The 22,400-nt window shown below is 44.4% G+C and overlaps 1 protein-coding gene across 1 annotated transcript in view; it reads right to left on the bottom strand.

Moving 5' to 3' along the window:
* Positions 1 to 252: 252 nt before the first annotated feature.
* The window catches only part of ESM1 (endothelial cell specific molecule 1), a 37,892-nt gene continuing 15,744 nt past the window's right edge, over positions 253 to 22,400 (bottom strand). The window contains exons 2-3 of the mRNA XM_077462744.1: positions 17,276 to 17,425; positions 253 to 697 (exon numbers count right to left, since the gene is read on the bottom strand). Of these exons, the coding sequence (XP_077318870.1) occupies positions 597 to 697; positions 17,276 to 17,425 (251 nt within the window). The 3' untranslated portion in view covers positions 253 to 596. The remainder of the gene's footprint in view (positions 698 to 17,275; positions 17,426 to 22,400) is intronic.

The following is a 22,400-nucleotide window of genomic DNA, read 5'->3' as shown; positions in this document are numbered from 1 at the left end:
GCAGCCGTCTTTTTGCAGACCGCTGAAGTTTTTGCCAAAAACAGTCCTGTTTTTGCCAAAAACAAAAGCAAAATCCTGGTAATTTAATTGGAACGAGCTCCGATTGGGGCGTGGGTCCCAAAATCTGGATTGTTCCGGGAAAATCTGGACTGTTGGCAAGTTTCAGGCATTTTGGCCATCATCATTGCAGTGTATGGAAACCATGGCTTCTAAGTTTTATAAAGAAAAATTACTGTATACGGTAGCAGAGACTAATATACAAAGCATTTATTTAAATACACATGAAAGTAATCAGATATATCCAACATTTAAAAATCCTTTGAAAACAGACCAAAATAAAGTTTATATAACTACACATTTACAAGAAGGATTTTGACTGAACAGATTTTTGCATCACGGAACAAAGATATATGTCTGAATTGTAATGACCTTCGTTGTCTGTAATAACATTTTTATTCCTATAAATTAACAGTGTCAGTTGACCACCAAATAAGTGATACATCCAGCTCCTTCTGGTGGTATTCCATTGCATTGTCTTGCACATTTTTCAGCCTCAAATCCACAAGATAGTTCTTATAAACAGTTATAAATTAAAATCAGCGTGGGTTTAGCCATTTTATTCCAGGAGAGCGAGAAGACTTATCCTTGGCAAGTTCTGGCTTGACACTGTTTCCATCTCCAGAAGCCATTTCAGAATCTAAAATTAAATAAAGAAATAATTTGTTAGTGTTTCATTCTCAGACATTTGCTAATTATTTGTACACTTAACAGACTACTCATAACTGACTTTCTGAGGCTCACGCTGACAAGTGGTCACAGCTTGGTGTGCTGTGAATAGAACTGTGTGGTTTGCTAGTTGCTTGTGCTCTGCTGGGGTCAATGTTCTTGAGTGTAAAGCTGAGCGAAAACACCATGAGAAAATCGGAGGACAAATATTGCTTTTGGAGCAATCGTCAGATAATCAGATTTATGTGAAATTATCAGAAGGGACAAGCACAAACATTTTTCTCGTAGGATTCCAGAATGAACGATTTTTGTGTAATTAGTATGGTAGTTGTAGGAATCAAATATTGCCCAAAGTTTGACATTCGCTAACTTTTCAGCTAACCCAGCTGAAGTCTATAGGGGATTTATTTTGCTATTCAATTCAGGCTGTTTGTAGGGCTAATAGGTAAGCTATCGTGAAACAAAGGGCATAGAAAGCTAGACACTGATATAGGGGGCATGTACCAAGTTAATAAATAACTAAATTAAACATTTAAAAAAAGAATGTATCTTTCCTTACATAGAATTGTCATCTCGTGCTAACAGCCCAACATAAAAATATGGATCTTGTGAGCACATTCTGTAAGCCCTTGTACACACGCTCGGACATTCCGACAACAAAATCTGACGGATTGCCAGACGGATTTTGTCCGAAACTGGTGTTGCATACACACGATCGGACAAAGTTGTCGGAAAATCCGATCGTTCGTAACGTGATGACGTAATTTAGTTATGACGGGACTACGTTCAGCAGGCTAGTAGCCAATAGCTTTGGTCTAGGAATTTGATCTGAGCATGCGTGGCACTTTGTCTGATCTGAATTCTCTACAAATCGGACAAATTCCGGATAATGTTATCTGAAAATATTTATATCCAGCTCTCAAACTTTGTTGGATGGAAAAAGTCAGATGAACATGGTCGGATTATCGGTCCGATCTGACATTTTCCGTCGGAATGTCCGACCGTGTGTACAAGGGCTTACAGAAAGGGCATGGGTTATCCATTCCTTTAAATTATTGGCTTTGGTGATTGAGCTGGCCAAGGAAAAGTTGTTTTCAATGTGACATATCTACACACAAGTGTTTTTCTAGCGATGAATTTTAAAAATAGCTTTCTGTGATAGTTTTGGGTGCATTGCTTTGCTATTAAAATTACATTTTTAACTCACAACATGGCAATTTAATGTGTCTTAATACAAACCTTTCTCATATGAACCCAGCTTAAAGAGCTCCCAAAAATGAAAAGTCAGCAGTTACAAATAATGTAGCTGCTGACTTTTATTATAAGGACACTTACCTGTCCAGGGATCCAGGGATGCTCAATTGCTTTGAGTGCATGTGTCAGCATCATAAGTGGGGGAAACTGGAAGTGAAGCCTTGCAGCCTCACAGCTGGTTTCCCACTACATTTCCAAAAGTCGCGCTGCGCTTTGTGCATGGTCCTGCATTCTTCTGGGACCTGTGATGTGTCTCAGAATGCTGCGGGTGAAGGAGGGGGGGGGTCGAACTTCTGGCTCAGATCGCAGTGGCGTATCTGACTGGAAGTGGGGATGGGTATTTGTCAAAACCAGGTAGTGCCAAATGTGCAAGTGGAGGGGGGGAAGGATGCAAACAAGTAGAACTTCCCCTTTTGGGTGAAGTTCCGTTTTAAGAAAGAACATGTAAAAAAGGTTTTCTATGTGCTTTTAAAGTTTTCTACATGATAACATTAAAGTATAATAACTAGATATGAATGCATTGTTAGATATGGATATTGCTTAGTCACCAGTGTATTGGTAAACCTTTGCAATTCCACCTGTTCACATGAAGGCCTCATGCACACAGGATGTTTTGCTACCTCTCCTAGACTCCTTTCCATCTGGCAGCAGAGTTTTAGCAGAAAAAATGCTTGAGGCTTGTAAATTTGTGTAAAGTGTTTAGGCACGTCAAGCGCTTGGGCGTTCATTTCATTGGCCATGATAATACTTGATTCTTGCCATTGAAATGAATTAACACTCAAGCGCTAAATGTGCCCAGTGCTTAGGTGCATTAGACACGTTTACACGCGTAAAGGCGCATTAAGCATGTTTTCTGCCAAAACTCTGCTGTTCCTTGATGCACTAGCGATTAGTGATGGCCGAACGGTTCGCCCGGCGGTCGTTTCGCGGCGAATTTCCGACATTCGCGGTCCGCACGTTCGAACGCCTTTTTCCGTCGTTCGCCGCGGCGGACTTACGTGTTTAATGTATACAAGAACTTTAACCTTTGGTGACACGTTTATCATGTGATACAGGACAGCCAATTGAGACATGACAGCACATGGACACTTGTACATTCCCCCTAACCTATAAATACACCCGATCCGGTGGCCATTTTACATTCTTTCTTCTGTTACGATAGGGACAGGTTCCTGTGTGGAGTAGGGAGAGATAAACCACTAGCTATTTGGTACACAAAAGTTCTTTTCAGGACTGGTATAGGTGTTAGGTGTTGATAGGTTTGCTGTGCTGCTGATTCTTGCAGCAGCCTGAGTGTCTTTTGTTAGTTTAGAGAAAGGGAAAGGACGGTGTATGCTACAGGGACAGCCAGATTAGTCTTTCATCATCATCATCATCATCATTAGCTGTTACTATCAAGGTCCACAAAAGAGCTGTTCCAGTAACCACTAATCGTTCTCTTTTTTTGCCAATTTGTATAGGGACAGGAAGGAAGCAGTGTTGTCAGGCAGTGAGGGTAATTTTAAAGACTTGCTGTTATTATTAGTTCCACAAAGGTTCTTTTCAGGACTGGTATCAGTGGTACAGTAATAGGCTTGTACATGTATAATATTCTTTCTTCCAAATATAGAAAGGATATTATACTTGACTGCTGCCCTTCTGCTGCAGTCTGCTAAACATTCACAACTCACTTGTTCCACAAAAGTTCTTATAAGGACTGGTAACTTGGTATAGGGTGCTACGGTACATAGGCTTGAGTGCGGTACAGTCTGCTGTTCTGTAAGGACCGCTATCGGTCCACAATAGATAGGGTTGACGTGCACCACTGCTGACCGCTGCCCTATACTGCAGCAGTCCTTCAGCGGTATAGGGACTGACGTACAGTCTGCTAATCACTAACACACAACCTGCTTGTTCCACAAAAGTTCTTATAAGGACTGGTAACTTGGTATAGGGTGCTACGGTACATAGGCTTGAGTGCGGTACAGTCTGCTGTTCTGTAAGGACCGCTATCGGTCCACAATAGATAGGGTTGACGTGCACCACTGCTGACCGCTGCCCTATACTGCAGCAGTCCTTCAGCGGTATAGGGACTGACGTACAGTCTGCTAATCACTAACACACAACCTGCTTGTTCCACAAAAGTTCTTATAAGGACTGGTAACTTGGTATAGGGTGCTACGGTACATAGGCTTGAGTGCGGTACAGTCTGCTGTTCTGTAAGGACCGCTATCGGTCCACAATAGATAGGGTTGACGTGCACCACTGCTGACCGCTGCCCTATACTGCAGCAGTCCTTCAGCGGTATAGGGACTGACGTACAGTCTGCTAATCACTAACACACAACCTGCTTGTTCCACAAAAGTTCTTATAAGGACTGGTAACTTGGTATAGGGTGCTACGGTACATAGGCTTGAGTGCGGTACAGTCTGCTGTTCTGTAAGGACCGCTATCGGTCCACAATAGATAGGGTTGACGTGCACCACTGCTGACCGCTGCCCTATACTGCAGCAGTCCTTCAGCGGTATAGGGACTGACGTACAGTCTGCTAATCACTAACACACAACCTGCTTGTTCCACAAAAGTTCTTATAAGGACTGGTAACTTGGTATAGGGTGCTACGGTACATAGGCTTGAGTGCGGTACAGTCTGCTGTTCTGTAAGGACCGCTATCGGTCCACAATAGATAGGGTTGACGTGCACCACTGCTGACCGCTGCCCTATACTGCAGCAGTCCTTCAGCGGTATAGGGACTGACGTACAGTCTGCTAAACACTAATACACAACCTGCTTGGTCCACAAAAGTTCTTATAAGGACTGGTAACTTGGTATAGGGTGCTACGGTACATAGGCTTGAGTGCGGTACAGTCTGCTGTTCTGTAAGGACCGCTATCGGTCCACAATAGATAGGGTTGACGTGCACCACTGCTGACCGCTCACCTATACTGCAGCAGTCCTTCAGCGGTATAGGGACTGACGTACAGTCTGCTAATCACTAACACACAACCTGCTTGTTCCACAAAAGTTCTTATAAGGACTGGTAACTTGGTATAGGGTGCTACGGTACATAGGCTTGAGTGCGGTACAGTCTGCTGTTCTGTAAGGACCGCTATCGGTCCACAATAGATAGGGTTGACGTGCACCACTGCTGACCGCTGCCCTATACTGCAGCAGTCCTTCAGCGGTATAGGGACTGACGTACAGTCTGCTAAACACTAATACACAACCTGCTTGGTCCACAAAAGTTCTTATAAGGACTGGTAACTTGGTATAGGGTGCTACGGTACATAGGCTTGAGTGCGGTACAGTCTGCTGTTCTGTAAGGACCGCTATCGGTCCACAATAGATAGGGTTGACGTGCACCACTGCTGACCGCTCACCTATACTGCAGCAGTCCTTCAGCGGTATAGGGACTGACGTACAGTCTGCTAATCACTAACACACAACCTGCTTGTTCCACAAAAGTTCTTATAAGGACTGGTAACTTGGTATAGGGTGCTACGGTACATAGGCTTGAGTGCGGTACAGTCTGCTGTTCTGTAAGGACCGCTATCGGTCCACAATAGATAGGGTTGACGTGCACCACTGCTGACCGCTGCCCTATACTGCAGCAGTCCTTCAGCGGTATAGGGACTGACGTACAGTCTGCTAAACACTAATACACAACCTGCTTGGTCCACAAAAGTTCTTATAAGGACTGGTAACTTGGTATAGGGTGCTACGGTACATAGGCTTGAGTGCGGTACAGTCTGCTGTTCTGTAAGGACCGCTATCGGTCCACAATAGATAGGGTTGACGTGCACCACTGCTGACCGCTGCCCTATACTGCAGCAGTCCTTCAGCGGTATAGGGACTGACGTACAGTCTGCTAAACACTAATACACAACCTGCTTGGTCCACAAAAGTTCTTATAAGGACTGGTAACTTGGTATAGGGTGCTACGGTACATAGGCTTGAGTGCGGTACAGTCTGCTGTTCTGTAAGGACCGCTATCGGTCCACAATAGATAGGGTTGACGTGCACCACTGCTGACCGCTCACCTATACTGCAGCAGTCCTTCAGCGGTATAGGGACTGACGTACAGTCTGCTAAACATTAATACACAACCTGCTTGGTCCACAAAAGTTCTTATAAGGACTGGTAACTTGGTATAGGGTGCTACGGTACATAGGCTTGAGTGCGGTACAGTCTGCTGTTCTGTAAGGACCGCTATAGGTCCACAATAGATAGGGTTGACGTGCACCACTGCTGACCGCTGCCCTATACTGCAGCAGTCCTTCATCGGTATAGGGACTAAGAGTTTTGTCACAGGGTCATTTAAAAAATGACAGGCAGAGGAAGAGGCAGGCCCTTCCGCAGGGGTGGTAGGGGTAGGGCAGGAGCAACAGGCTTGAGCCAAAGTGGGAAGTTGCAGAAGGTGCGTTCAATTACTTTAAAGGATGCACCAGACTTGGTTGAGTGGCTCGCTCAGCCTTACTCTTCTGCACCCTCCTCATCCTCTCGATCTGCACCCTCTTCTTCACTCTCTGCTATGTGCACCCCCAAAGACACTACCACCAACAACACGACCACCACCACCACCACCACATACCTTCCGCTTGAGTCACTGGAATTATTTTCCGATCCATATCAAGAGGACATTTCTGATGCGCAGCCACTCTTGGTATTGGATCAGGAAGAGGAGGTAGCAACAAGCGCTACTCAGCAGTCTGACGCCAGTACCCAGATCAGCCCAAGGAGGAGGTTGGTCCCCGGTGTTGCTGCCTACTCCGAGATCTCTACTTATAGCGGTGGGGAAGGTGACGTTGATGATGACGTGTCTAGTGATGTCACGTGGGTGCCCACAAGAGAGGAAGAGGAGGGGAGTTCAGAGGGAGATATGGACCAGCAGATAGGGAGGAGAAGCAGCAATGACTTACATTGCACAGCAGGGACAAAGCAGACTGCAAATGTATCAGGAGCGAGTCATCGACCATGTACGGTCACATCTGGCGCTCCCAGGACACCGGCACATGGCTCCGCAGTGTGGGCTTTTTTTAACGTGTCCGCTGCTGACAATAGCGTTGTCATCTGCAATCTTTGCAGTCAACGCGTTAGTCGCGGTAAGCCCAATACTCACCTAGGGACGACCGCCTTAAGAAGGCACATGAGCAGCCATCACCGAGCCCAGTGGGAGCAACGGAACACACAAAGCCACACTGCAGGCTCTCACCGTCCAGCCTCGTCTTCTACTTCTCCTTCTCCTCTCTCCTCACAATTGTCCTCCACTCCACCTTCCATCACGCCAAGCTCACATTTTTCTGCAAAAAGGCAGGCTTCCGTGGGCCTAATGTTTGAGCGTAAAAAAATGATGACGCCGGATAACCCTCTTGCCCAACGGTTGGCGGCTGGCTTGTCAGAACTCATAGCCCGCCAACTACTGCCATATAAACTGGTGGACTCGGAGGCCTTTCGCAAATTTGTGGCCATTGGAACACCACAATGGAAGGTCCCAGGAAGGAAGTATTTCTCAGAGAAGGGCATCCCAGAGCTATATGGCCATGTTCAGCGGCAAGTGAATGTATCTCTGGCACACAGTGTCGGTGCCAAGATACATCTGACCACAGACACGTGGTCTAGCAAACACGGGCAGGGAAGGTATATCAGTTTTACTGCCCACTGGGTGAACCTTCTGACGGCCGTCAAGCATGTAACCCGTGGCACCCGTGTAGATTTGGTTTTACCGCCACGGATTGCATGCAGGCCTGACTCTTCTTCTCCTCCTCCTACTCCATCCTCCTCCCTCTCCTCCTCAGCTGCCTCCTCCTTTTCCGCTGCTAGCGTCTCTTCCACTGCACCGCCCAAGCTCCCCAGAACCTATTCCACATGCCAGGTGAGACGTTGCCATGCCGTGCTGCGTCTGTTGTGCCTGGAAGCAAAGAGCCACACTGGCCCGGCACTCCTTTCAGCTTTGCGTTCACAGGCAGATGAGTGGCTAACACCGCTCAATTTGACAGTTGGTAAAGTGGTGTGTGACAACGGTGCCAATCTGCTTAGCGCATTGAAACAGGGCAAAATCACGCACGTGCCGTGCATGGCACACGTCTTAAACTTGGTCGTGCAGCGATTCCTTGTCAAATACCCTGGGGTCCAGGACATCTTGCGGCAGGCAAGGAAAATCTCGGCCCATTTCAGAAGATCTTACACGGCCATGGCTCGCCTTGCTGACATTCAGCGGCGACACCATCTGCCGGTCAGACGTCTTATTTGCGATTGCCCGACGCGATGGAACTCAACCTTCTATATGCTTGATAGGCTGCTCCAGCAGAAACGTGCAGTTAACGTCTACCTGTATGAACTCTGCGAAAGAAACGGTTCTGGGGAGCTGGGTTTTTTTTCACCGCGCCAGTGGCTGCTCATGCGCGACACATGCAGACTTCTGCGGCCATTTGAGGAGATCACCAAACTGGTCAGTCGCAGCCATGGCGCCATCAGTGACATGGTACCTTATGCCTTCTTTCTGGAGCGTGCATTGCGTCGTGTCATTGATCAGGCTGTGGAGGAGCAGGAGCGGGAAGATGAGGAAGTCGCAATGCTGGATGAATTCCCAGGGGGGGCTACTCTATCTGAGACAAGTCAACAACAGGAGTCTGATGAGGAGTCAGAGGAGGATGGTGCCGGGGCGGATGAGCAGGAGCAAGAAGAGCATGCTTTAAACCTTTCTGGGATCCCTGTTGTGCGAGGATGGGGAGAGGAGAATGAAGAGGACGACATTATCCTGGATGATGAGCAGGAGCCAGGCCACCACACCGCTTCCACTTTAGTGCAAATGGGGGCCTTCATGCTCCAGTGTTTTAATAGGGACCCCCGTATAAAAAGCATGAGGGTCAAGGACCAGTACTGGGTGGCAACGTACTTAGACCCCCGGTACAAACACAAAATGGCGGAAATGTTACCGCCGTCGCAGAGGGCTGTCAGAATGCAGCACTTCCAGGCCTTGCTTCGAGAAATGCTGCATTCTGCTTTTGCGTGCGCTGGCAGAGGAGCAATTCCCACTCCCAGAGAAGGATTTGCGGGTACCAATCCAACAGCGCCTGCAAGAAGAGGCCGGTTTGAAGATGTGTTGGTGACTTCGGATATGAGGTCATTCTTTCAGCCGACCCATCGACAGGTGTCATCCGGATCCAGCATCAGGGAACGCCTAGACCGTCAGGTGTCCGACTACATTGGGTTAACGGCCGATGTGGACGCTCTGAGGAGTGATGAACCCCTAGACTACTGGGTGGGCAGGCTTGACCTCTGGCCAGAGCTTGCCCAATTTGCAATCGAACTGTTGGCTTGCCCCTCATCCAGTGTCCTGTCCGAAAGGACGTTCAGCGCAGCAGGGGGGATTGTGACCGATAAGCGTACTCGCCTAGCTCACCACAGTGTTAACTACCTCACATTTCTAAAAATGAATGAGGCATGGATCTCGGAGGAATTCAACACATGTGACCAGTAGACCATGTATATGTCTATAAACTATTTTTTTAATCAAGCACACAGACCTTCTTAATTCATTTGGCTCACTTCCTTGACCCAAAAAAGCACACCGTACTATATGCCCCTACCCTCCTCTTTGAAGAGGTTGAGCGGTGTCATATTTCTACTGGGGCTGCTTATGATATCCCTGTGCTGTGCTGACTTCCTCCTGGGGGTTCTTATTATGAAGGGATCACACTATCCCTGTGCTGTGCTGACTTCCTCCTGGGGGTTCTTATTATGAGGGGATCACACCATCCCTGTGCTGTGCTGACTTCCTCCTGGGGCTGCTTACGGTGCTGCTGTCAGTGCTGTATGTCACGGTGCTGCTGTCAGCGCTGTATGTCACGGTGCTGCTGTCAGCGCTGTATGTCACGGTGCTGCTGTCAGCGCTGTATGTCACGGTGCTGCTGTCAGCGCTGTATGTCACGGTGCTGCTGTCAGCGCTGTATGTCACGGTGCTGCTGTCAGCGCTGTATGTCACGGTGCTGCTGTCAGCGCTGTATGTCACGGTGCTGCTGTCAGCGCTGTATGTCACGGTGCTGCTGTCAGCGCTGTATGTCACGGTGCTGCTGTCAGTGCTCTGTATTACGGTGCTGCTGTCAGATGCCTCTATCACGGTGCATGTGTCATTCCGGTATGTCACGCTGCTGGTGATCATCTCCTGCACCCTCTTCTTTGCCTACCCTGGTCCCTGACCTTCCCTCTCCTCCATTGCCTTCATTAGCTCCATAGTCCTGAATTGTTAGAACAATTTCCCAAATAAAATAAAAATGCTTGTAGTTATCGATCCCAAATTCACCTCATACATGTATTATGTCATTGTCCAGATGGTGGGACTACGTTTTACCCCCTAATAATTACCACGTGGCCGCAAATTCGACATGAAGGTTTGCAAAGTTCGCCTCCCATTGAAGTCAATGGGGCCCGCGGCGAACGTTCGGTTTCGCGAACGTTTGGGTCCGTTCGCATTTCGCTTTCGCGAAACGTCCCGTCGGAAGTTCGTCCATCACTACTAGCGATGTTTTTTTTTTTTTCTGCCTCTGAAAGCATGGACACATAGGCTAACATGCATGGGGCGCTTAGAGGTAGAATATAAAAATGCTGAACACCCCTAGGAGCATCAGAAAAAAAATGTCCGGAATCCATGAGGCCTAAGTGTGTGCTTGCTGGGGTGGATCATGTTTATCTTTATTAGCCGTTACAAATATCTATGACTGCTGTTCAGTTTGCACATTAAGACACACAAATCCTCAAACAAATCAGAGGAAGGAGAATCTCCTGTGTGCTTTTATGTTACCTGATAATAAAATTTGATTTGCAGAACACAAAATAATTCAGGGCTTCGTCACATCTTTTACCACACAGTACCACAATGCACATAAATGTATGAGTGCGATGTGTTGCAGGTATCATTCATTATGGATGCATCCCCAATGCAACTAACACAATGCAACACAATTGTGCTTTAGCACACCATAATGCAGTGCGAATCATCTCTACGTTCTGGCGCACTGCATTAAAAAAAAAAAATTGCAAGTCTGGTTTAAGTGGGTTGCAGAACTTTGGTAGCTCATCCACAGTGGATAGATAGAGCATTTAATACAGCAAGTTTAATGTATGTTTCTCTGCGATTAAGCCCTGGTTGGGTGAAACACGTTAGGAGGGTTATCCTTACAATGCAGTGTGTGCTATTCATCTTTAAACTTTGATTTTTGTGACGTTATTGGTGTGCAGTCAATTGTTTGGAGTTGAGTATACACAGAGCAAGAAAGGGCTCCTGGGTTTTCCTCCCAACCAAACACAGAGTAAAGGAAAGGGAAGGGTGAGCAGCTTAGATGCAGCCAGGTTTTGGGTGGCCTTTCAAATGAATTACAGCAGGCAGGAAAATATGAGTTTAGACAAGCAGAAAGGCACACAGTAAAGTGTTGCACTTTGGAGCTTGGGTAAAAAATGCACAGTAATCTCACCCAACAATTAATCAAATGATAACAGATTACTCTGTGGGGTGAATCTATTTATGAATGATGTGTAAAAACAGATGTAAAAAACAATAGGTTAACCTGTGGGTACTTAATGAATATTCCAGCTCAAATATGCCTCTCGGTCATTACAGTCTTTCTCAGATTGAGTCATTTGATTCTTAAGATTATTGTTTTATGTTTCAATTTCAACTCCTTGATACACAATGACTATTACCATACTCTCTCCTAATTAACCTTAACCACTTGTTTACTGGGCACTTAAACCCCCCTCCTGCCCAGACCAATTTTCAGCTTTCAGTGCTGACGCACTTTGAAATGCAATAGCGCGGTCATACAACACTGTACTCAAATTACATTTTTATAATTTTTTTTCACAAAAATAGAGCTTTCTTTTGGTGGTATTTAATCACCATTTGGAATTTTATTTTTTGCTAAACAAAAAAAACAAAAACATGTTTGTTATAAAATTTTGCAAATGGGTAATTTTTCTCCTTCATTGATATTCGCTAATGAGGCTGCACTGATGGGCACTGATGGCCACTTATGGGCTGCACTGATGGGCACAGATAAGGCGACACTGATAGACACAGATAAGGTTGACACTGATAGGCACTGATAAGACAGCACTGATGGGCACTGATAGGGTGGCACTGATGGGTGGCACTGATGGGCAATGATAGGTGGCACTAATGGGCACTGATAGGTGGCATTGGTAGGTGGTATTGATAGGCCACACTGGTAATGACACACTGATTAGTTTAATAGGCTGCACTGTGGGCACTGATAGTTGGCACTATGAGGTGGCACTTAGGGCACCGATGGGTGGTACTGTGGACACTGGTAGGGGGTGGTGCTGGTGGGCACTGGTAGGTGGCGCTGGTGGTACCTTCACGATCGGGACCGATGTCCCTTTTGCAGACGCCGTTGATCGGCTTTTTTTTTTTTACTCCTCACGCTATCAGCGCAAGGAGGAAAAATAGCAAATTACCGGCTTTGTTTACATCACATGATTAGCTGTCTTTGGCTGACAGCTGATCCCATAGTAAGGGGTCGCGATCGACCCCTTACTCCGATCTGTGATCAGGTGAGTCTCATAGACTTGCTGTTCATAGAGCTCATTGAGCTCACCCTGCAGGGGGCACGTAGGCCGCTCAAGCAAGGGAGGACTTCCTGGGACGCCCTCCCAGCAAATGGAGTCCGCGCTGTAGCTGTCTTTTGGCTATAGCGAGGACGGCAGGTGGTTAAAGTGGATGTAAACCCTCACATACACCCAGTGAAGTGAACAGCCTTGGATGATATGCAGGGATGAAACAAATATCCCCATATAAGTTTTACATGTATATCTGCTGATATCAACCGGCTATATTCTTTAGAAAGTGCACATCGTGTTGAGATTTCCTCTTCCTGTTCAGCACTGGGAGTGGATTCTTGGCATACAGCCAAGACAGCTGATTGGAGGAAAGGCACACACCCCCACTTCACATATTCAAAGGAAGGAAGGAATGTGAAGAGCTGTGTTGTGACAAGATAAGCTCTCTGCTAATCTATTTATAGCAACCTCCCATGACACACATTTCAGGTTGGTTTTATTTTGGTTGATGGAGAACTTGCCAGAAGTTATCATGCTTATAACAGAAGAATGGAGCAGCAGAAATACACAGGACTTAGTGCTTTGGAGAGAGATAAGAAAACACTAGAGATAGATGTGCCCAGGTCGAATTTTCTGAATTGGGTTTACATCCATTTTGACTATAAAGTGCCTTAGTTTTGTGCCTTATATTACTTGAAGAGGGCATATAGGGTCCTTATCTATACTAATGATGCTTCCTATATATGATAACGGCTTTGTACTCTATATTCATGGACTGCCTTATTGGCTAACTCGCAGTCTATGCTTATGATGAACAGAAGGCCCCCAGTCGCTTTTCAAATCAAGGAATGGAGTTTATTGACACTAACTTAAGACTCCTGGGAGAGAGGTTTAGGACACAGGACATGGATAGACGTGTCAGACTCCAGATGAATGACAAAAATTGCTTGCAGTCTTTACAGAGATACGACCTTGAAGCCAAACCAACATTCTGTGAAATCAGCTTCTGAATGTAAGACAATTGTTGGTTCTCTTATGCCGCGTACACACGACCGGACTTTCCGGCAGACTAGGTCTTACGGAATCAGTCCGTTGGACAATCCGATCGTTTTTCATTAAACAAATCAGACGGATCTAGAAATAGAACATGTTTCAAATCTATTCGACAGACTCAATTCCTATTGGGAAAACTGTTCATCTGTATGCTGGTCCGACGGACCAAATACGACGCAAGGGAAGCTATTGGCTACTGGCTGTTGAACTTCCTTTTTTAGTCCCGTCTTACGTCATTGCGTTCAAAACGAACAGACTTTCGAACAGACTTAGTCCGTGGCCAAGTCCGTTCGTTCGGAAAGTCCGTCGGAACTCCGCCAAAAGTCAGTCGGGAAGACTGTCGGACCTAGTCTGTCGGAAAGTCTGGTCATGTGTACGCGGCATAAGAGGGCCACACTTCACCCAGCTTCTCAGGTTTCCCAGTTAGGCTGAAATGTGCTTCATTCCCCATGTTCAGCATACTGGGTAATCAAACCTAGACATCTATCCAAGCACATGGTCACTTTCCTTAAAGCGGAGTTCCACCCAAAAGTGGAACTTCCGCTTTAAGTACTCCTCGCCCCCTGTCTTTTTTTTGGGGGGGGGGGGGGCTGGGTACCTGGTTTGGAGTGGGACTTCCTGTCTGACTGCCTAGGTGATTCCTAGGCAGCCCCTCCCTCCCGGCAATGTTCTGGGAAACGTGACAGGTCCCAGAACATTGCCTGGCCATTGATGGAGCGCAATGGGGCTCATGCATGCACAGTGCATGCCTGGCAGCAGGCTGGGGAAAGACTTATTTTCCAGGATCACGGAATATGTATACCCTTTCTCAGCCTGCACCACTGACAATAAAACTCCTAGTAGTTAGCCAGGGGAAAATAAATATTCATAACTGATTATTGTGGCCTTTTACACTATTACCAGGGACACTCTATAGCAGCGAGCAGAAGCAAACAATACCCAGATACCCAGAGCCAAAGAGAGACCCAATAAAACTAAACTAAACTATACATTCAGCTCAGGGTGACTACACTACAGCAAATACTGAACTTGAATAGACACCTCTTAATGGTGGCACATTTAGTGCTTTGTTATTTAGAAATACAGAGTTAGTTGGCTAAACCAAAAGAAACAACAGCATTATGACAGCTCACTCCAGCAAAGGCTAGGAGCAGACTTATAAAAATGAACCACTCTAATTTTACTATTGTATAGTTGTTATATTTCCAGAGTTTAATATAACATTAGAAGGAATTTTTAGACATGACATTCTCTCTTTTGGTTTATTTGGGAAAAGACAAGGGGTCAATCACAGAAGGCCTTATCTTTTTTGAAAAACATGCAAGATACTTTATGAATGGAGAGGTTGCAGATTAAACAACTCACTGTTCTCCAGTCCTGACTGTCAATTTCAGCGGGGGATATTCAGTACAACTGTCATTGAGTGTATGAAACTAGCAGTTTTCAGGAACTAAGCAGATGTCACAAGGGGCACACATATCTTTAGAGGTATATTGCTATCTAGCTAATTCTCCAAAATAGGTCCAAATGTTGTATTGCAACATACACATCTGACTTGTAGTAAGACATTGGGGAAAATTTACAAAAACTGGTGCACAAAGAATCTGGTGCAGCTGTGCATAGTAACCAATCAAATTCTAAAGTCTGCTTGTTCAATTATGCTCTGACAATAAAACCTGAAAGCTGAATGGTTACTATGTACCAGATTCTGTGTGCATCAGTTTTAGTAAATCTCCCCTCATTATGTGCTTGTTAATACAATTTCTGAGAAACACTGTAAGCCTTGAGTATGACCTCCTACTATGCCTAAAGTGACAAAATGACAGCTTTGTATTAAAACATAGAGGTCTCTGGGTGCAAGCCATTTCTACTGTTTGCCTTTAACCTCCCTGGCGGTATGATTCAGTCTGGAATTAGGTGCTGAAAGCGGTACAATTATTTTGCACGGAAATCTGGCTTTTATTTTGTAGTCCTGTAATTCTTAGGAATAACGCTCTTAAATCTGTTCAAACCAGAGTCTAGCAGACATCCCGGGTATGATAAAGTTTATAATATAATAAAGAATACAATTTATTCAATAATGTAATCAAATCCAAAAACACCGAAAAATTGACACTTTTTGGTTGCTATGGACAATCTCCAAATTCCAGGCAGTAAAAAACAGTATTTATAATATAAAAGTGCATGCAGGGCACTACACAGACCACTAGGGACAAAGGGGGTGTGTATTTTTTAATACAGCACTGTAATCTGTAAGATTACAGTGCTGTGTGTGTTTAGTGTGTTTTAACTTTTTTGAATTTTGCCGCCGCTCTCCGCTCCCGTGCGCCGTAACACCGCAGGGAACGGAGCTCGGCGGCATTCGGCACTGTGAATCGAGCGGAGGACAGCTCTATCGACATCGCTGGATCCAGGGGGCAAGGTGAGTAATGCTCCCTGTGTCCTCCCCTGCATCGAGCGAAGCCATCCCGAGTCTGGCTCTGGGTTACCGCTCCTGTCAGTATATTCCTACCCCGAGCCAGATTCGGGATTACCGCTAGGGGGGTTAATCACCCTTCAGTCTACTCCACTCAGTTTATAAGCACCACTCTTATGCTGCGTACACACGACCGGACTTTTCGAGGGACTAGGTCTGACAGTCTTTCCCATTGACTTTCGGCGGAGTTCCGATGGACTTTCCGAATGAACGCATTTGGCCACACACAAGCACACCAAAGTCTGACGGATTCAAATGTGATGACTTACGACCGGACTAGAATAAGGAAGTTCATAGCCAGTAGCCAATATCTGCCCTAGCGTCCGTTTTTGTCCGTCGGAATAGCATACACATGAACGGATTTCTCGGTCCAGCGGAGTTCCGGTGGGAAAATTTTAAAAATATTCTATTTCTAAAGTCCGCCGGATTTTTGGCAAGCAAAGGTCCAATGGAGCCCACACACTATCGAATTGTCAGATGGACTCGTTCCGTCGGACCTTTGCTGTCAAAAAGTCCGGTCGTGTGTACGTGGCATTAAGGTTTAAAATTGTATTCACAACAATCTAGCCATTAAAAAAATCTCTTTATAATTTGTGATCTGCTAGAATAATGATGTTAAAGTCGAGGAACTACTTTTGCTTTAAGGAGACACTGGAGTTGATTTACAAAAGGTAAATAGTCTGTGCACCGCAAGTGCAGTTGCTGTAGATCTGAGGGGAACATGCAAGAAAAATAAATAAACTGCATTTTTGCTTGCACATGATTGGATGATAGAAATCAGCAGAGCTTCCCCTCAGATCTAGAGCAACTGTACTTAAAGTACGCAGTATATTCGCCTTTAGTAAATCAACCTCACTGTCACTTTGTCCAAACAGAGCAAAATCACATTATATTTATTGGTCCTCCCCACTGACAGCTTAGACTAAGGGATGATCTCGTGGGCTTCCCCATGTGACACTGTTCAGGATTTTTGATCGTCCACTCAGGACCAACCACTGTCACTTGGGGGGGTTCACATGTCCCTTCCTTTAGTGAGGGCTCTTATTTTGGAGGAGAGTTTGAGTGTGTGCCTCTGTAAATATAATCACCTGTTGGATAGGGTTATCTATAGATAGTGTCTATGTGTCGCGGGGTCCTTTTTAGGAACATAAGGACCATATTTTATTTCATGATAACATAAATAGTATCCAGAATATTTTAAAGAAATCTTACCAGGATTAAGTCTTAGTTTATTTGGTGATTTGGCTCCTGTAAATTGGAAGAATGGAAATTTCAGACACTTTCCTGTCACACGATCACAAATTCCAGATGGACAATTGCAGGTTCCTCTGCATTCCATTCCATAGGTACCATATGGACATTCTGTAAAAGAAAAAGTGAAACAAAAATTATTGCAGTCTTACTTTCTTTATCTGTAATGCACAGAACAGGATACCAGTCATTTCATACATTACAGAGGTTACAAACAATCATATTATTGCTTAGAGGAAATCTGTACTCTGTACTTCCAAAAATGCTAGTTCATTGGCTCCAAGTATTCAATTTAGGAAATCCAGTTGAAGCCAGAAATGCTAATCAACAGTAAATGTGAAATGGCTTATACCATTAATGGGCACCCCATCCCATAAATATTAAATAGTACAAGAAATACAAAAAAAATTGACTTTTCAGGTGCTACTTAGAGTGAACAAAACATTATGTATTTTAATAATGGTGTTTTTATTAATGATTACCTATTAAAGGAGTTGTAAAGTCTCATGGTTTTTCACCTTAATGTATTCTATGCTCCAGCCGCTGTCTCGGGTCCTCATTGGAAAGACTGATAGCAAATCGAAAGTTAAAGTTAAGCAAATCCAGTGCCATGGGAGTCAGGGATGGGACTGCTGCCTGTGTCAATAGATGCAGCAGCAGGACTCGGGAGCGTGCCCACACACATGGAAACCGGATCTCCATGGGGACCCCAAAAAAGGAGGACAAGGCTGCTCTATGCAAAACCCTTGCCCAGAGGAGGTAAGTATAGCATGTTATTACTTTAAACTCATTGTGATATCAAGAAAATGGTAATTGTTGTACATATAAAGTCAGTCTGAATATTAGAATTATATACAACAATAAGACAATAAATAGTTATCGTCTCTACAGTAAACCATTATTGTTTCAAATAATTTGGTTATCTGTTTAAGGGGATCAAGGGTATTGTTCTTCCACGTTTCCTATTTTGCCTCCTTATGGACTTACTGGTATAGGTAAAGGGAGTACAGAAAGTTGGGGATATTTTCAAGCATATGTTATTATAAAAGTTACATATTTAAAGTCACCATGGGGCCAGAAATGTACGTAGTGCTGGAGCCGCTGTGTACTGCTGTATAAATAATGAGTGTAAAGTATGGCCAGTTGGCAATTCTCCAGTTTTTACCATCACTTATTAAAATGTTACCATAGAGAGGACTATTTAACCACACCTATATTTAGCAACTCCCACAATGCACCACAGAGTGGCACTTTTTTAGCTCCTTAAGGTACCTCCAAGCCTGAAGGGGTCCTGGCTAGGTTACAATGCTAGCAACGCCCCTGCTTACAATGAGTTTTTCTTTGACTATAGCCTTATACCTTAGGGTCTGGGCCATAAACACATGTCTCTCTTTCTCTCTATTGCAATCAAGTGCCCCATCTTTATAATAAAAATGGTATAGCACAATACAAAATAAATCCCGGCAAGCTGCTAAATACATTAAGTTTGTTAATCCTACAAGCCTTTTTTGTGATCCTAATAGCACAGCCAGATTTTTAACCTATTACTAACCATGTAACACATATACGGTATGTGGAAAGGTGGGCTTTAAAGCCCAGTTTCATGGCTGCATGAGATTGTTTCCTTGGAGTGCACTCACTGCACACGCCCAGTACACTGAACGAGCTGTGGCCAACAGCTCTCAGCCAAGGCTTCTGATTGGCATTAAAGCCTAAGGGCCAGCAGGAGGTGGTGCTAAGGGCTTAAAGAGACAAGGTCACCTGTTCCTGTTTGGGGAAAAGTGACAATGACTCTGCAAAGACCCCTCTGACAACCAGATACTCACTTTGCCTGCACTGCCTCACTGCTTCTTTCTTGGTTACAGCCATTGACACTACACAGTATAGGGGAGCCTGACCTGTTTACCTTGGACACTACTCGTGTTTATCAAACAGTTGAAACAGTTGACTTTGTTGTCTGCCATGACAAGGTAAAGAGCAGCAATAGAGTACAGGTAAGATTGGAATAAGGGTGTATGGGGTCACTTTCCATAGCTTGGGCTAGGTGACAGTGTCACTTTAATTTCAAGAACACACCCACAACATGCTGATTGGACAATTCAGGAGAGTCATCATTATGCTCTCTCCTTTAGCCTGCATGTTCAATCCTGGCATATGTTTTGACCCTCATTCTCCCAGTCTGAGTATTGCTATTGTGAAAATGTGGGGGTTTTGTAGCTCATTGGTAGTGCAAAACCGTGAGCTTACTCCACGTCAGAAACACTTTTAAGGGCTTTTTCTAGCAACTTTAAGTTAATAGAAAGCAAAAAGTTTGCAAATAAAAGTTTTCCTACACAGGGGTTCTCATCATCAACAATGTTCAGCCTTGTGACTATCATTGTCAGCCAATCGGCTCAGGTCTCATGCCTAGGTCCTCCAGCCCATCTAACACGCTTCCCAGTGCACGTGCATAAAACACTTTACCTCTGCCAGCTTGGCTTTGTACACTGCAGCTCCCAGCTGCCACATCTCTCATAGGCACTTGCTTCTGTCTGTCCTAACCTGTACAGTATGGTGAAAATGTGCACCTCTCACTGCTCCCTTCACACACTGACACACTTGAGAGGATGGGGCTCTGAGCCCTAACCCTGCCTCTAAGATGAATGCAGAACACACCTGAATCATTAGTGTGCTTGCTTCCTACAAAATCTGGCTGAGACTGTTATATTAAACAGTGGCACGGGCTTGCCCTGCCACACTATGAAAGGTACTACAGGTATTATCATTATCAGCTGTTCTGATGCTTGTGCTATTTGTTTTTAAAAATATTTGATTCAATGATTGATAGTTTAGAAAAATCTGCCTGGTGATCAAAATGAGTTTGTCAGTAGGCTGCATAATGTTAATTTGGAGACATTTTTTCTCTTGCTCATTCTGTAACACATAAAGGAGATAATTTAAATAATATCCCATAATTGAAAAAAAAGAATAAATTATGGGTTTGGAGGGATTATATGCTACCTATAGTGCTGAGTTTATCTATTTTTGGGGGTAATAATACCTAACATGGAATGTTAACTGCAGATTCCATATTATTAAACATGTCTTCTCAGAATTAAAAGACGTAATCTTATTCAAAAGCAAGCTGAATGCAATTATATGACCGTCAAGGGACACCAAAGCTTAACCTAGAAATGATTTATATATAATATGGATCAAAAATGTGATACATTAAAAAAATAAGCACTTCAGGAATGAGTGAGGAAGAAAATGAACATGGAAATAATTAAACAGATACTTATTTTTGGAACTGATTTTCAAGTTACGCAACGCAGTTGGATGCCTTCAGCCCCTAAATGTAGTCAGAGATTGTCTTTCCAATTGCACAGCCAGTGCAGTTTGGCCAGCATGAATTTTAGGTTTTAATAAATCCTCTAATAATAATTAGCTCTGCATTATTACATGTGCATGAGTACATTTCTCATGCCATAGTATACAGGGAATGTGTTATTTAAAAAAAACTACATCTTTTATTTCCAAGAAGCATAGAGCTCCAGTAAAAGCAGGGAGACTAGGCTAAGAGGAGCATTGTAAAGAAGTACTCCAGGAAAATAATAATGTTCCCATGCAGTGGGGCTGTGACTGCACTGCATGGTTTAACTGCTTGTTGTGTCCAGAGGTGCACAGAAAGGCTATACTTACCTGATCCCTCGATCCTCCAGGAAACAGCGCTCCCCCTCGTCCAGCAGTGGACTGTTCCTGCCATCCTCATGTCCAGAGCAGGTCTATGGGCATGATGACATTAGGAACAGTCAATGCACAAGACCGCTAGAGTGGGGGGGAGGGGGGAACAAGAGCTGCAGGGACCAGTCTTGCGCTGGGAGGATTGGAAGATTAGGTAAGTATATCTATGATCTCCTCACCCCCTAAACAAAAATGAACATTTAACCCATGCAGTGTGGGCACAGCCTTCTTTAAAGTTTTTCTTTAAAGCAAGCAGAACGATTTCCTTCATCTCCTCTCCACCAGAGGTTACTTCCTGGCACTGTAAATTTCTGGTAGCCTAAAAAGGTGGGAGACAGCAAGACCAGGTTGTGTCACACAACAGCAAAGTTGTGTGACACAACCTGTATAATACAGCCAGTAGTATGAAAGTAAAACTGTGCCCAGCTATTGACTTTCAGGCAGTAAATAAGCATTAAAACCCCTCACTGTAGCTACAGGCATTGTGGAGCAGTTGATCCATTAAGTTCATGATAGAAAGCACTTTCAATTAAATTTTGGCTGCCCAACTCATCCCTCTTACATTCCTGGAGTGAGTTTGTAGCCTGTCAGCCTTCTAATCTCACAAAATAGTTGCACAGGAAGAGGAGAGACAACAGAATTCTGAGATCCATTTTGAAAGATTTCACAGCTTCTTGTTTGAAGTTTGAGACTGAATCTCTCCACACTGTCTGCAGCTACAGAGGTCAGTGAAGGCTTGTTCTTAAGCTTATTTGCTGATTTTTAGGGGAGTTCACGGCATACACTTTCATTTTATAACATCAGCATTGTAATGGGTTTTTCTTTTTGCTTTTTAACGACTCCAGATTTCATTGGGTTTTTAAGCAAAAGTATAAAGAAAGGTAAAGATGTTGGGAAAAAAACTGTATGAAAGGTTAAGACTAGGTCAGAACATTACATAACACTGTACAATAGATGTGAATAATGTGAAGATTCCCATGTGATTAATCATGCAGTGTATTCCCAAACATGGTTTGAAAACACCTGCAGAGATTCCCTTACGTAGGGTCACTTGTACCCCCACAAGTAGAAGTTATAACACAAGTAGAAGGTCTGAGGGGAACAAAACAAAAAAAAAAAAAAAATGAAAGCAAGAAAGAAAGCAAAAGAAAGGCCAAGGGAAAGAGAGGGGGCAAAAACCATGGGAAGAATTAGGAAGGGGTGAGTGAAATGGATGGAATCCCGACTGGGGGTTTATTGCACATTTATGTCAATATGTAGAAATTACTCTCGGGGAAAGTCAGAGATAGAACTGAATTTTAGATGAGCTAGATAACTTAATCAAACATACCATAAAGCTATAAATTTCAAGTGTCATTTTTGG

Source organism: Lithobates pipiens, unplaced genomic scaffold (genome assembly GCF_037356315.1).
Source record: "Lithobates pipiens isolate NorthernLeopardFrog02 unplaced genomic scaffold, aLitPip1_a1.2 Scaffold_3, whole genome shotgun sequence".
In the NCBI taxonomy this organism is placed as follows: Eukaryota; Metazoa; Chordata; class Amphibia; order Anura; family Ranidae; genus Lithobates; species Lithobates pipiens.
This window is presented reverse-complemented; position numbering and strand designations above follow the sequence as displayed.